General features: G+C 47.4%; 1 protein-coding gene and 1 non-coding gene across 2 annotated transcripts in view; both read right to left on the bottom strand.

Annotated features, from left to right (window-relative positions):
* Positions 1 to 5,934: 5,934 nt before the first annotated feature.
* Positions 5,935 to 16,473, bottom strand: part of ACVR1B (activin A receptor type 1B) — a 45,860-nt gene continuing 35,321 nt past the window's right edge. Inside the window, exons 7-9 of the mRNA XM_005570902.4 lie at positions 15,826 to 15,950; positions 10,825 to 10,955; positions 5,935 to 9,025 (exon numbers count right to left, since the gene is read on the bottom strand). Of these exons, the coding sequence (XP_005570959.1) occupies positions 8,900 to 9,025; positions 10,825 to 10,955; positions 15,826 to 15,950 (382 nt within the window). The 3' untranslated portion in view covers positions 5,935 to 8,899. The remainder of the gene's footprint in view (positions 9,026 to 10,824; positions 10,956 to 15,825; positions 15,951 to 16,473) is intronic.
* LOC123567849 (U6 spliceosomal RNA) lies at positions 15,000 to 15,106 on the bottom strand. The gene has a single exon (XR_006690940.2). It is a non-coding gene; the product is annotated as a U6 spliceosomal RNA (small nuclear RNA).

Here is a 16,473-nt window from a genome sequence, read left to right as displayed (position 1 = left end):
TTTGCATTGAATGTAGGTGGTCTCTGGGTCTAGTCCTGTTCAAAGGCCAGGGACCATCTGGCCTCTTGGATGAAAATGGCAGGGCATCTCTGGCATGAACGGGTTGGAGTGGCAGAAGGAAGGAAGGTTAAGTCTCCAGGTTTCCTATAGCATCTGCACGCAACTCCTAAGACATAGGGTATGTGTTATCTTACCCCGCCTTGTTTCAGAACAGGTGCACATAGTGAAGAAAGAAAATGGCAGTTCTTAGGGCCCCAGACTGCCCACATCTCTTTCCACTTGGCAAACCACTTGCTCAGCTGTTTCATCCCTGGTTCCCTCTCCCAGGGGACAGTGTTGTGTACCAACTTCCCTAACCCCCAAACACATATGCAAAACTGCCAGGCTAAGATTCTCTCTTTTTTTTTTTTTTTTTGAGATGGAGTCTTGCTCTGTTGCCCAGGCTGGAGTGCAGTGGCCGGATCTCAGCTCGCTGCAAGCTCCGCCTCCCGGGTTCATGCCATTCTCCTGCCTCAGCCTCCCGAGTAGCTGGGACTACAGGCGCCCGCCACCTCGCCCGGCTAGTTTTTTGTATTTTTTAGTAGAGACGGGGTTTCACCATGTTAGCCAAGATGGTCTCGATTTCCTGACCTCGTGATCCGCCCGTCTCGGCCTCCCAAAGTGCTGGGATTACAGGCTTGAGCCACCGTGCCCGGCCAGATTCTCTCTTTTACTCCAAACTGAAGTCAGCTTTCGTTTCCCTCACCATTCATATCTGATTATTCAATACAAACCTGAGTATTCTACCCACTGTCTCTCCTGCTGTTCTTCCCAGCTTTTCTTTCTTTCTTTCTTTTTTTTTTTTTTTTGAGACGGAGTTTTGCTCTTGTTGCCCAGGCTGGAGTGTAATGGCGTCATCTTGGCTCACTGCAACCTCCACCTCCTGGTTTCAAGCGATTCTCCTGCCTCAGCCTCTCGCGTAGCTGGGATTACAGGCATGTGCCCGGCTAATTTTGTATTTTTAGTTGAGACGAGGTTTCACTATGTTGGTCAGGCTGGTCTCGAACTCTCGACCTTGGGTGATCCGCCCGCCTCTGCCTCTGACAGTGCTGGGATTACAGGCGTGAGCCACTGCGCCCGGCCCCTTCCCAGCTTTTCTTACTCTGCCACCACTGCAATTCCTTTCTCAAGTCAGCACTGTGATTTTCCCAAAAGACAAACAGGATCACATCACTCCCTTTCTTAAAACCCTCTATCATGGTCTGAATGATGGTGTCCTTCCAAAATTCCTATGTTGGAACCTAATACCCAATGTGATATAGTATTGAGACATGGGATCTTTTGGGGCTGATTAGGTCATGAGGGCTCTGCCCTCATGAATGGAATTAATGCCCTAATAAAAGAGGCTTGAGGGAGCCTGTTTCCCCCTTCCACTATGTGAGGACACAGAAAGCGCCATCTAGGAGAACAGGCCCTCACCAGACACTCACTGAACCTGTTGATCCCTCGATCTGGGACTTCCTAGCCTCAAGAACTAGGAGCATTACATTTATATTGTTTATAAATTACCCAATCCAAGGAATTTTTTTTTTTTTTTTTTTTTTTTTTTGAGATTGTGTCTCACTCTGTAACCCAGGCTAGAGTGCAGTGGCATGATCTTGGGTCACTGCAACCTCCACCTCCCGGGTTCAATCAATTCTCCTGCCTCAGCCTCTGGAGCAACTGGGATTACAGGTGTGCACCACCGTGCCTGGCTAATTTTTGTATTTTTAGTAGCAATGGGGTTTGGCCATGTTGGCCAGGCTGGTCTCGAACTCCTGACCTCAAGTGATCTGCCCACCTTGGCCTCCCAAAGTGCTGGGATTACAGGCAGGAGCCACCATGCCTGGCCATCAATCTAAGGTACTTAGCAGCAGCAGCCAGAGCTGACCAAGACACCCTCCAATGGCCTATTCCCTACATCAAGAATGACAAATGTGTTTTAACTTATGGGACAGTAAGCACGCTGTTGAGAAAAATGTGGAGAGAGACCAACTCAAGAGGACAAATTACTGATAGATTAGTACAGTCTGAGGTACCTGTCACAGGGCAAGTGATGGCACTGGTGCTACCTATTTGCCATTTCTGGCCCCAGGATGAATTCCTGACCTTTCAGAACTCAGCAATGGGAACAGCTCCAGCAGGCTCCCTCATCACACCCCCGCCTCCGGTTCTGCAGCCATACTGAACATGTGTGGTTCTTGAATGGCAATTATTTTTGACTAAAACCCCCTCCTCTCCTCAGTCAGCAGGCCAAAATAGATGTCTCTCTCTTGACCCCAACCTCCTGACTCTCTTGCGTTCCCACAGTATTCTATCCCTATGGTAGTACTGATCTCATTCCATCCCAGCCGTTAACTCACCCATTCCACCAGGTAGGGAGCTGCTGGAGGCCAGGGATATGTTACTTCTTTCCCGAGACACCTCATCTGTGATCCCATGGTACTTTGCATACTGCTCTGTAATGAGATTTGCCCAAATCTGCCTTATTGTTGCCTGTACAAATCCTATCTGTCTAGATTATAAACTCCTTGAAAGGCAGGGACCATGGATTGTTTAGCTTTATTTTCTTTTTTCTTTTTCTTTTCTTTCTTAAGACAAATTCTCCCTCTGTTGCCCAGGCTGGAGTGCAGTGGTGCAATCTTGGCTCACCACAACCTGCAACCTCCACCTCCCAGGTTCAAGTGGTTCTCATGCCTCAGCCTCCTGAGTAACTGGGATTACAGGTGTGTGCCACCACACCTAATTTTTGTATTTTCAGTAGAGATGGGGTTTCGCCATAGCTTTCTATTCTACCTACCACTCCATTCATTAAGGTTGCTTGACAAATACTTCTTACAAGAGCCCAAGCTAACCAATTGTTCCTTAAACCACCCTAAGCCCCCATTAATCCCCATTTTGGCTTCCAAGGAGAATTCTCAGAAGGACCCAGGGATATCTTCCATATTCCTTAAATCCCATCCTCTGACCATGGAATCCCCAATAACTTGCATGCCACAGTTGTCCAGTTTCGTCATATGCCATTCCAGATGTTGCTGTGAAGGTATTTTAGATGTGATTAACATTTAAATCAGTAGACTTTGAGTAAAGCGTATTACCCTCCATAATGTGGGTGGATTTCATCCAACCAATTGAAGGCCTTAAGAGAAAAGGCTGAGGTGTTCTGAGAAAGGATTCTGCCCTCAGGACTGCAACATCAGTTCTTCCCTGGGTCTCTTGAGCCTGCTACCCTGACTTGCAGCCCACACAACCATGAGTCATCTCTCTTTCTAGTCTATCTGTCCATCCATCCTATCGATTCTGTTTCTCTGGAGAACCCCGACTGGTAACGCCGTTCCTGGCCTGAGCCAGGGCTTCTCCTACTTCCCTCACCTGTGCTGTGCATTTCTCTTATGTTCCTGAGTCTCTTGAACTCCACCACTCCTCATTCTCGTTTGGTTGTGTTTAGCAAGCACATTCTAAGGCCTGTAGAGGTCCGAAGACATATGGGCTGGGGGACAGAAATTTAAGCTATGTGAAACAATAACCCAAGTGACACAACATTCAAATGAAGTCAAGCCTCCTGTGTCACAGGCCTCACTAAGATGAAACATTGTTGGCAACCTTCAAAGGCACAGGAAGAGGCACTAGAATGGTTGCCATTCTGATTTTCAAAATGGTAAGAGTTGAACCTGCAATCACAGCCTAGTGAATTTTAGGTCCATGCCTGGCAAGATGACTGACTATTCACAGGATGGCCTGTAAGGAGACTCATTTGAACCAGGCCGAGATTCACCACAAACCACTGTCTTTCCTTCCAATGAACAGGTAGATCGATCAAAAAGGGCCACAATGATACTTTAACAAAGTACTTGGGCTTCTTCTGCTATCTCTGTCCATCTAAAAATTATGGGCCAAGTGAAGTGGTTCATGACTGTAATCCCAGCAACTTGGCAGGCTGAGGAGGAGGTATTCCCTGAAGCCAAGAGTTCAAAACCAGCCTGGGCAACAAAGGGAGACCCTGTCTCTATTTAAAATAATAAATAGGCAGGGAGCAGTGGCTCACGCCTGTCATCCCAACACTTTGGGAGGCTGAGGTGGGCAGATCACCACCTGAGGTCAGGAGGAGGTGGGCAGATCACCTGAGGTCAGGAGGAGGCGGGCAGATCACCTGAGGTCAGGAGTTCAAGACCTGCCTGGCCAACATGGTGAAACCCCATCTCTACTAAAAATATAAAAATTAGCTGGGCGTGGTGGCGGGTGCCTATAATCTCAGCTTTTTGGGAGGCTGAGGCAGGAGAATCACTTTAACCCTGGAGGTTGCAGTGAGCCAAGATCGCGCCACTGTACTCCAGCCAGGGCGACAGAGACTCTGTCCCAATAAATAAATGAACAAAAAATAAAAAATTATGGCCAGGACACAAGGACAATTTAATTAGCAGCTGATTAGGTTATTGGCATAGATGCCAAACTTAAAGCAAACTTTTAGGAGTAAGTTACTTGATTTTCTCAGCCCAGCAGAGTCTCAGACTGGGAAAACTCAGGACAATGGAAAACTCTGGGTAATAATCAGGATTTAAAAGTAGTGACAGGCTGGAGCAATGGGCATGGTCTATAGTGAAACTTAATAAAACTATAAGGTCCTGCACTTGAGTTCAGAACACCAACTTCCCTTATACAGGAAGGAGAGGGTAGCTGGATTTTACTCAATCAAGAGATGAGATGCAGTCCTGGGATGTGATCTGCGGCATCAAGCACACAGTCTGTGGGGTTCTTATTCTAGTCTGTGATATCTGTTAATACCTGGATGCAACATGTACAGATCCTTTGTGGCCCCAGACTCTAGCTAGGTTCAGAAGAGAGCGGCCAGCCTGGGTGAGGAACATGGAACCAGAGCAGGACAGTGCAGTGGGGGAAGGGCTGTGCTCTGTGGTCAACATCCTGGACCCAAGGTCTTTCCACCCGTGAGCTACGTGATCTTGGGCCACTTATTTGACTTCTCCTATCCTGTTTCCTAATCCATAAAGAGAAGATAATAGTGCCCATCTCATATGGTTGCTCTGAGGATTAAAACAGTTAATATATATAAAGCAAATTTTGGCACATTGCTTAGCACGTGGTGAGTTTTCAGTAAGTATTCGCTAATATTAACTGAAGAAACTCGAAGCTTTGCCAGAAGATTCATGACAGCTGCCTTTACATATTTTAAGGGACCTTATAAGGGAAGAGAGAGTAACTGCTTTGAAAACCCTGTAGAAGTCTCATGGAAGTTGCCCAGCTCTACAGAAGGAAGGGTTTTCCACTGAGCCATGGAGCCTACAGAGGGAGCTGTGGTCCAGCATTAGCAGGAGGCCACACAGGCACCTGACAGGGACATAGCAGGGAAGCTGAGTGCCTGATGGTGAACCAGGGGATCTTGTGGGTCTCATCTAAACTGGAGACTATGATTCTAGGATTTGTTATTTTAGATCCCCTCAGCCTAGAGAGAGAGGACATTCACACCCACCACACGCTGAGAATACCAGAGGAGTAACCACTGAAGACTTCCTCTTCAAAGTCACCTAAGTATCCCAGAATTTCACTTCAGCTTAGGAGGAGGACTCATGCCTCTGAGACATGAGAGAGTGTGACTAACCAGGAGCATGACCCTCTTTTGTAAACAGGAAAAAACGTGAGAAGACAAATTCACACAAAGCCCAATAAAAGGGTGCTTGGTGTCTTCTGTCCCTTACATGCCAGACCCACCCTCTAGGAACCCAAAGCAACAATCTCAGGAAGACCCAGGATGTTGGGATCAGCATTCCTCTTGCTGGGGTCTGCTACAGCTGGTGTGAGCACCAGACCCCGACCTTAGAACATCCACCCCATTCCCAACTCCCCTGACTAAAGCTGGGTGGCCGCACTACGTATGTGGGACAGATGGCACCAGAGAAGCTCTGTGAATAAAACTTTTAATAATGTACAGCAGAAATTGGACAGGCTCATTCTTATATTAAAACAAAAGATTTCCTATATTACAATTTATTTACATTTGCATACTGAAGAGGTAAAGTGTCTAAGTGGCTATTTTACAGTCCTTTCTAATAAAATGTACAAAAACAAACAGAAGTACCGAGAATGCCGTTCGGGGGCCTTTACGGCGACGTGAGAACGGGCTTGGACTTGGTCTGTGAATCTGGAATCCAGAGGTGCAGGTAGCACTATGGATCAGGGTCAGTCTCGGGGGCCAAAAACACAGCTTCGGTTTCTCCCCAATTCTCGCTTAGTGTTAAAAGTGGCAGGAGTGGGTGTGGGAGCTTCACAAAGACCTGCTCCGTCTTCCCCAGAGGTGAAGAGTTGGACTGTGTGTGGGGTCAGGGCAGAAGGGCCACCTGGGGAGTGGGCTAGTGGCTTGGGAGTGGACATGTGTTGGCAGATCCCAGAGGCTACCTGTGACTCTGGGCAGAGGAGTCTAAGTTCCATCATCACCTACAAACCGCCAAGGTTCTGCTGCAGGCGGGGTAGGTGGGAGGTCAGCAGGGGTAAAGACGGTCCCCCCAATGACACCATGGTATTTAAACGAAATTAGTGGCCAGTAAATTGGCCCAAATGTTAGGGGAAGATCTCCTTTAATGCAAGGACAGAAGCAATAATCAGGCAAATAAATAGAAGGGCCAGGAGCACTGGGGAGCCTGAGGGCAGGGATAGGGCTCTCCTTCCTCCACAGGCTTTGGCAGAGAACTGCTGGGTTGGAGGCAGAGATGCTCCAAGGCTGCATACACAATACACCTCCCCTGGGGACAGGAAGGGGGCTCAGAATGAATGCAGTGATTTGGGGTCTCACCTGGGATTCTAAACCCCAGGTCTCATCACCCTCTGGTCTCTTTGTGGAGGGGGTTGTGGGGGTTCCTCTTTCTTCAGTGATCTTCTGTTAAGAACAGTAATTCTAGGCTCAAAAGGGTCGTAGAACCAATTATGAAACCCTCTGGTCTCACAACAGGCATCTACTTACTTGAATCAGTTCTTTTTACAGTGCTCCAGGAGTAGGACCCAAGCATGTCTTGCTCACAGATGTATTCCCAGCACCTGGCACCCAGCAGGCACTTCATACACATTTGTCGAATAAATGCCTGGAGAGGGTGCAACCAGCTGGACAGTGCACGAAAGGGCCTTAGAGCAAAAACCACTCATGGAATTGAGGATGGGGACAAAATGTGAGAGAGACTGAGCCCCAGGGCAGAGGAACTCTCACTGCTGAGTGGAACAGGCTCAGGTGCAAGGACAAACATTTCCAGTGTGATTGAGCTATGTGCGTTCAATTGGAGAATTTTTTTTTTTTTTTTTTTTTTTTAGGGATTTCTTTAAAAACAAATAGATTGAGAGGTAATCACAGAGATGGTTTTCCTTTTACAAAAACTTAATATTTAACAACATTAAAAAAAGTTAAAATCCAAACCCTCCCAATAAAATTAAAAAAAGAAATCAAACCACTCCAGTTAAAAGTTATGGCTTCAAAGTTATTATATACCTAAGATATGCTGACCAAATCACCACCCACAGCCGTGCTTCCAGGCTTCGTTAAATACTATACTCAGATTAAATAACATGTTTGGCTCAGGCTGTTCCCTTCAGTAGGGCTCCTGAAGTGGATGCAAACCTCTCACCTTCCCTCCACCCTGATCAGACAGTCCAGTAAAAGAAGACCCATGCAGATGCCTCCCTCCCACCCCGGACTCCCTCCCCACTCCTTGCCCACCCTTCCCTTCCCCTCCCCAAACCCAGCACCACCAAAAATATACACTGCTGTTTCCAGGATCTGGGAGATGAAAGACAGATGTGACATTCCAATCTGAGTCCCGAGATCTGGCTTCACATTCCTCGGCCCTTCCTCGATGCTGCTGAGGATGATGCCCTTGGGCTGGCTCATTTCCCACGGCTGACACTAACACCCAAGACTTCTGCCAGGATTCCTTCCCTGCCCATCCCACCCACCTCCCTCATATTTTGGCCCAAAAGCCTCTTTTGTCATGGACAACTGGACCAGCTTTGGTTCCACAGTCTGAGATGGAGGAGGAGAGCTGTGCTGACGCTGGGGTGGGCAGAGCAGCCTGCTGAACACAGTACCACTGTGGCATGAGGGGCTCTGGGGGAGGGAGAGACCTCCAGGGAAGGGCACCAGGGAAACTAGATGCTGCTCACTACTGAAAAGAGGCACCAGCACGCACGGACAGCATGACGACCACACCCCCGACCTGCACATGCACAGAAAGCTCAAGCAGGTAAGTGCGCACCTACAGACACACACACACACTCACGCGCACGTGTAAGGGCATGGCACGAACCAGGCACAACGGGGGACGCACCTCGGCACATGCACACACGGCTGGACAGACAAGCGGCAGATTCCGTCTCCACTGGCAGTCCCCCCCAGCGTCCATCCCAGGGAGGAGAGGAACGCGCGGCTCAGAGCTGCCTGTGAGAGGGGCTGCACTTCTGGTTCTTCCGGGCCACGTTGGTGTGCTGTGGGCTAATCCCCGAAGGAAACCCTCAGCGTAGTTTAGCACTGGCAACACCTCGGCTCCTCCGGCCCCTCTCAGGCCCCTGTCACTGCTCCTGGCCATGTGCCAGATGCACCGGGTTTTGCGGGACTTCCCACTACAACCAGTTCGAGTTGTGGCATTGAGTTCTCCACACAATTCGCTCTCAAGAGTCTCCATGCCATTAGGAGGTAAATAGAAAAGGTGTCTGTCTCAAACCCAACATGGGAGTGAGCGAGTCTCCCGGGCTCTGTCCCTCTTGCGGGCCAGGGCTCCTGGCCACAGAGGGCTGGGCAGAAACGAGAGGTAGGCCTCCATCGTACGCTCGACGCGGCAGCTGTACGTAGTTCTCGCTGCCAGGAGCTCCGTGTGGAGAGAGGGAGCAGTTAGATCTTCACGTCTTCCTGCACGCTGAGCTGGGAGAGTGTCTTCTTGATGCGCAGGGCCGTCAGGCGGGCCGCGCCGTTGGCATACCAACACTCTCGCATCATCTTCCCCATCACCCGCAGCGCCTGTGCAGAAAGACCCAGGAGCCATCAGCTCGGCCATGCCCTGGAGAAGCCTTTCTGGTCCCTAGGCTCTCATTCATTTCCCTGCCACCTCCCGCTCAGTGCAGAGTCTGGCAGATCCACCTCCACCCGCTGGCTGACCTTAGGGAAATGCTCTGCAAGGCTCCCTTGTCTCCTTGGCTCTTCCTTTTTTTTTTTTTTGGAGGAGTCTCGCTCTGTCGCCTGGGCTGGAGTGCAGTGGTGCGATTTTGGTTCATTGCAACCTCCGCCTCCCAGGTTCAAGTGATTCTCCTGCCTGAGTCTCCCCAGTAGCTGGGACTACAGGCACGGGCCACCACACCCAGCGAATTTTTGTATTTTTAGTAGAGACGGGGTTTCACCATGTTGGCTGACCAGGATGGTCTCGCTCTCTTGACCTTGTGATCCACCCGCCTCGGCCTCCCAAAGTGCTAGGATTACAGGCATGAGCCACCGCGCCCGGCAGCTCTTCCTTTTTAAGGGACAGCTTGCACAAGTGAAAGGCAAACGCTGCAGCTAAAGGCCAGCTCTTCTGGTCTCACCTGTCCTCTGAAGCAAACCCTGCCCTGAAGGTTCCAAGGAGTGCGGTGAGAAATGCTGCTCTATGATGCAACACGAATGCATCAGCTAAGATGCAATTCTGTTCTGAAATGCAGAAATGCCCTCTAGTGGTTAGACCCTTTAAAGGCAGGGCCAACCTCTACTTCACTAGGTAAGTTCTGGGGCTCTACATGTATCAATTCAGCACCTTCATTACAATTTCATTTGTCAATCACACCTCAATAAAGTTGGGGAAAAAATAAAAGGAAATGCAGAGCCACAAATGAAAAGGAGGTCCATGAGCACTCAGCTAGGCAAAGCCTGTTCCCCTGAACACTCCTAAGACCCTAGAATTCCATGTTTATTAGGACGTATGTCACAAACATGTCCTTATACCAATTATTCCCACCAAATGTTGTTTCCCCCACACCCCGGATTTCATCTGCCAGCTCTTCCAAATTCACATTCTCCATCCCAATCCCAACCCTGTCAAACACATCACCTCCTCCCTTCTGAGTTTCTGGAAAGACCACTTTCCTCACAGGCATGCCCTCCTCCGTCTGGTCTCAGGGCTTCTCTTATGGACACCTCCTCCTCACTCTTCCACGCAGCTCAGCTCAGCCTGGGCTCCAGCACTGCTTTCCTAGCCTGGTGTCTAACAGCTCTGGGTTCAGCTGTCACTTGTTGACCACCTCCCTCATCTGTGTCTTGGGGACAAAGCCTTTTCCTTTTTCTTTTATGAGACAGGGTCTTGCTCTGTTGCCCAGGCTGAAATGCCGTGGCCCAATCATGGCTCACTGCAGCCTTGACCTCCTGGGCTCAAGCAATCTTCCCACCGCAGCTTCCCAAGTACCTGGGACTACAGGTGGTGTGCCAAGCCTAATTTTTTATTTCTTGTAGGGGCGGGGTCTCCCCACATTGCCCAGGTTTGTCTCGAACTCCTGAGCTCAAGCTACCTTCCTGCCTCAGCCTCTCAAAGTGCTAGGATTACAGGCCTATGCCACCACACCAGGCCCAAAGCCTTTTCTTCTACTAGGCTGTGAACTCCAAATGGCATCCTACAGGGTCCAGGGAAAGAGACTGTAGCTCCAAAGGGCTTGGTATATATATAACAGCACCTAATAGTAAATAATAACTGACACTCTCAGGGGGCCCCTCTGGAGCCTGACCCCATTGTCAAGAAACCCTTTTCTAAGGTGGAGAAATCAGGCTGATGGGAAAGCCACAGGAGGCCAGCTGCTTACCTCATAACTCTGCCACCAGTTGGGGATGTTGGGACGCAGCTTCTGATCACATACGACCTTTCGCATTTCCTCAATGGAAGGGTCAGAGGGCACTAAGTCGTAATATGGCAGCTGATATTCTTCATGGACTCCTGGGAGAAAAGAAAATATCTACCTGAGTTATCAACAGCAGGAAGAGATTACTCAGAAGCCAGTGACAAAACCTACATTGTGCTCTGTAAATACCACTACCCCCTAAGGTTCCTTAGAAAAGTTAGTTAATTCTAAGTATGGAAAAATAAACATACAAGAGGGGCCGGGCGTGGTGGCTCATGCCTATAATCCCAGCACTTTGGGAGGCTGAGGCAAGCGGATCACCTGAGGTCAGGAGTTTGAGACCAGCCTCGCCAACACGGTAAAATCCCGTCTCTACTAAAAACACAAAAATTAACCAAGCATGGTGGCGAACACCTGTAGTCCCAGCTACTAAGGAGGCTGAGGCAGGAGAATCACTTGAACCCTGGAGGCAGAGGTTGCAGTAAGCAGAGATCGTGCCATTGCACTCTAGCCTGGGCAACAGTGCAAGACTCTGTCACAAACAAAACAAAACAACTAACAAAAAGAAATACACAAGAGTAGCCAGGAACATTTCTTTCATAGCCAAAGCAAGGAATCTATCAAAGACTACTGGGGTCACAACAAAAGGCACCAACTTGATAAGCTCCCAACTGGCCAAAGATGGGGACCTTTAAGTGACAATAAGATGAATAACTTCAATGGAAACAAACATGTTTAAAGTCTAAAAAAGGAAACCTCAGTCACCTCTGTGGGAGGCTAAGAACCACCTCATTTTGAAAAATGGTAAATAAGTGGAAAGAATCAAGTATTTTTTCTGTGTCTCCTATTCCAACTATATATCATGGGAACCAAATAGATATGCAGGGGAAGTAATCATTCTCTTAGTTTTGGACAATATCACCATGGCACGTTAACAACACAAAAATAGAGAACCAATACTACGCAACTTGTCACGGACGGAAGGACAGAGGGAACCCTGTGTCCCCAAACCCCCAGAAATGATTCTAGCTGCCAGAACTAACTACCAATTCATAAGAAATACCAGGAAGAGTAGAATATGTGAATTCTACCTAGGCAATCTGCAAAATCTAGCCTGGGAAACTCTACAGGACAAATGACCTGGATTCTCCAAAAAAAACAGAGTGGGAAGAAAAAATGAGGGGGAACATGTAGACAAGAAGGGATGTAAGAGCTGTATTCATCAACTGCAGGGGAAAAACTTACTGGAACCCTGATTTGAACAAACTGCTTTAAAAAATTAGGAGACGGGGGAAATCTCAACACTGACTAGATGTTAAGTGATATTAATGTTTGCCAGGCACGACGGCTCACGCCTGTAATCCTAGCACTCTGGGAGGCCGAGGTGGAAGGACTGCTTGAACACAGGAGTTCAAGACCAGCCTGAGCAACATGGCAAAACCCTGTCTCCACAAAAAATACAAAAATTAGCAGGGCAGGGTGGTGCACCTGTAGTCCCAGGCTACTCGGGAGGCTGGAGTGGCAGGTTCACCTGAGCCTGGAGAGGTGGAGGCTACAGTGAGCTGAGATTGTGCCACTGCACTCCAGTCTGGATGACAGAGTAAGACTCTTGTCTCAAAAAAAAAAAGAATTTGAGGGTTTCACTCATCACCCAGGCTGGAGTGCAGTGGCACGATCTCAGCTCAATGCAACTTCCACCTCCCAGGTTCAAGTGATTCTTCTGCCTCAGCCTCTGAGTAGCTGGGATTACAGGTGCTCACCATCACGCCCGGTTAATTTTTGTATTTTTAGTAGAGACGGGGTTTCACCATGTCAGCCAGGCTGGTCTTGAACTTCTGACCTCAGGTGATCTGCCCACCTCAGCCTCCCAAAGTGCTGGGATTACAGGCGTGAGCCATGGCACCTGGCCCCTAATGTTCTTTTTTTTTTTTTTTAAGACAGAGTCTCCACTATTGCACAGGCTGGAGTGCAGTGGCGTGATCTCGGCTTGCTGCAGCCTCCACTTCCTGGGTTCACGCGATTCTCCTTCCTCAGCCTCCCACGTAGCTGGGACTACAGGTACACACTACCACACCTGGCAATTTTTTTGTATTTTTAGTAGAGACGGGGTTTCATTATGTTGGCTAGACTGGTGGCAAACTCCTGACCTCGTGATCCGCCCACCTTGGCCTCCCAAAGTGCTGGGATTACAGGCATGAGCCACTGTGCCTGGCCTAATGTTCATTTTTTAAAAGTGTGGTAATAGCATTGCATTTTTTAAAGTCCTCATCTTTTAAAGCTACAAACTTAAAAGATTTTCCATAATAAAAAGATAATTTTAAAAAGCCAATTTAGGCCAGGCACAGTGGCTCACGCCTACAAACCTAGCACTTTGGGAGGCTAAGGCAGGTGGACCACCTGAGGTCAGGAGTTCGAGACCAGCCTGGCCAACACAGTGAAACCCCATCTCTACTAAAAATATAAAAATCAGCTGGGAGTGGTGGTGGGCGCCTGTAATCCCAGCAACTCGGGAGACTGAGGCAGGAAACTGGCTTGAACCCAGGAGGTGGAGGTTGCAGTGATCTAAGATTGTGCCATAGCACTACAGCCTGGGTGACAAAGAGAGACCCTGTGTCAAAAAAATAAAAATAAAAAGCCAATTAATTTTTCTCAAGCCCTTTTCCAGAAAAAGAAAAGCAAGCAAGCAAACAAACAAAACCTGCTTGAGCTAATAAGATTTTTTTTTTTTAAGTAGAGATGGGAGTCTCTCTTGCCTCAGCCTCCTGAGTAGCTGAGATTACAGGTGCCTGCCATTACACCCAGCTAATTTTTGTATTTTTAGTAGAGACAGGGTTTCACCACATTGGCCAGCCTGGCCTCGAACTCCTGACCTCAGGTGATCCACCCACCTTGGCCTCCCAAAGTGCTGGGATTACAGGCGTGAGCCACCATGCCTGGCTTTTATGTCTGGCTAATTTTTTTATTTTTGTAGAGATAGAGTTTCGCCACGTAGCCCAAGCAGGTCTCGAACTCCTGGCCTCAGACAATCTGCCCACCTTGGTCTCCCAAAGTGCTGGGATTACAGGTGTGACACAGTGCCCAGCCTGGGAAATATTTTTAAATAGAGAATTGGACTTGGTAATTATCTAAGGGGTAGTTACAGGCTTAAGTCCGAGATACTAAAATAGTTATGTGACCTTGGACAAATTTCCTAATTTCTCTGTGACTCATTTTCTTCATTTGTAAAATGGTGATGATAATAGCACCTACTTATTACTTACTTGTAGTAGTAAAGATTAAATGAGCTTATACATAGCAAGTGGTGAATAAATGTTAGTATTATATATTTAGCCTCAATCTCTGGATGTCATAAGAAGAAATAAACTTATTAACAGTTTAAGACCTGTGTGACCAGATTTTTCTTAGTCTGTTTTATTTGTTGTTTTTTTTTTTTATTTTGAGATGGAGTCTCGCTCTGTTGCAAAGGTGGAGTGCAGTGGCTCGATCTCGGCTCACTGCAACCTCCACCTCCAGGGTTTAAGAGTTCTCCTGCCTCAGCCTCCTGAGTAGCTGGGACTACAGGCGTGTGCCACCACGCCCTGCTAATTTTTGTATTTTTAGTACAGACAGGGTTTCACCATGTTGGCCAGGATGGTCTCGATCTCTTGACCTCATGATCTGACCACCTTGGCCTCCCAAAGTGCTGGGGATTACAAGCGTGAGCCACTGTGCCTGGTCTCTTAGTCTGTTTTATCTGCATATACTGATCAAAATTTAAGAGATCCAATTCCATTAATACTACCTGAGCACTATTTCCATAATTTGGATTTTACCAAACATGTCATAAACGGAAGCTGGAAAAGGGTATTAATATACAAAACAGTTCTGCTGGAAGACTTGCCAGATGTTTTCTAGATTAGATTTTTTTAATTTTTGTGGGTACACAGTAGATGTATATACTTATGGGGTACAACATGAGATGTTTTGATACAGGCATGCAATGCATAATAATCACATAATGGAAAATGGGATATCCATCCCTTCAAGCATTCACACTTTGTGTTACAAACAATCCAATTATATTCTTTCAGTTATTTAAAATGTACAATTACATTATTGACTATAGTCACCCTGTGGTGCTATCAAATAGTAGGTCTTTAAAAAATATGGAACACTTCAGGAATTTGCATGTCATCCTTGCGCAGGGGCCATGCTAACCTTCTCTGTATCGTTCCAATTTTAGTATCTGTGCTGGCGACATGAGCACTACCAGTTTTTTTCCAACCACTTTCACTGCCCTGGAATCTCTTATATCACAGATAAATGGCTGAAGGTAGGGCTCTAGAGGTCCTGGAACTTGATCATGTGGCAGAGTATGTGGAAATTATCATACAATACTGATATACTAAGTTGACAATAATAAGTGTTTCTGCTAAATCTGATACTATTTCTTACTGGATTCTGTCATGAATAAGAAGTTGTAAATGCCAACGATTTTTAACCATGGGAGAAAACACTCACTTTAAGAAAAATCTATGCACTTTTACAAATTTAGAAACTAGCACTATTATTTTAACAACGAAACAGCAAGGTTTCCCATGAATGTGGCTTGGGAGCCAATGCATTAGAACATACTGCTTCTGACGTGAGAGACCCCTGCATGAATCCTGTGCTATTTGCACCTGGGGCACTCCCTGCCACAGACTAATAAAACAATGTTTGTTTGTTTATAAAGCCAAACGAGACTTCAGAAATGGTTACCCTAACACACAACACTATTCAACAAGCTGATCCCCGAAGAATAAACACACCCTAAGCACAGCTGCCTCCAAGGTTCCACACCTTTGATGGCAACTTTAAACGATGATTCAGGCTCTGGCAACAGGCATCCAACAGGTTGTAAAAAGAAAGGGGGCAGTAAAACAGCTTTGGGTGATCTAGTGTCCTGGAATGGGAGGTAGGAGCAAAGGCAAAAAAGAAAGGTACCTCCAGAATTGCATCTTCGAGCAATCTCCCAATATACAAGCCCGAGGGCATAAATATCAGCACATTTAAAGGAGTCAAAGTGTTTCATATTAATGGTTTCATCAAGTACTTCAGGGGCCATATATCTGCAATAGCAAAACAAACATGGTCACGCACAGAAAATGACGACTGCTCTCTTTAAATCAAAGTATTGATTCAGGGGCCCTCTGAATGTGGAAGAATATCATCCTGATAAAGTCCCTTGGGGCAGAAGAAGTATACACATATCTTCATTGCAAACTCCCAGGTTTTAGATTTGATTCTAAACACTTCAGCACAGATTTGGCAATACCAGGCTACTCTGATGTGTATCTCTATTTTTAACTATTAAGGTTTGTTTATTTGGCCAGGTGCAGTGGCTCACGCCTGTAATTCCAGCACTTTGGGAGGCTGAGGTGGGTGGATCACCTGAGGGCAGGAGTTGGAGACCAGCCTGGCCAACATCGCGAAATCCCATCTCTATTAAAAATACAAAAAATTAGCCAGGCATGGTGGCGGGCACCTGTAATCCCAGCTACTCGGGAGGCTGAGGCAGGAGAATCACTTGGACCCAGGAGGTGCAGGCTGCAGTGAGCTGCAATTGTGCCACTGCACTCCAGCTTGGGCAAC

Source organism: Macaca fascicularis, chromosome 11 (genome assembly GCF_037993035.2).
Source record: "Macaca fascicularis isolate 582-1 chromosome 11, T2T-MFA8v1.1".
Lineage (NCBI taxonomy): Eukaryota > Metazoa > Chordata > Mammalia > Primates > Cercopithecidae > Macaca > Macaca fascicularis.
The sequence above is the reverse complement of the archived record's forward strand: the minus strand, read 5'-3'. Positions and strand labels throughout refer to the sequence as shown.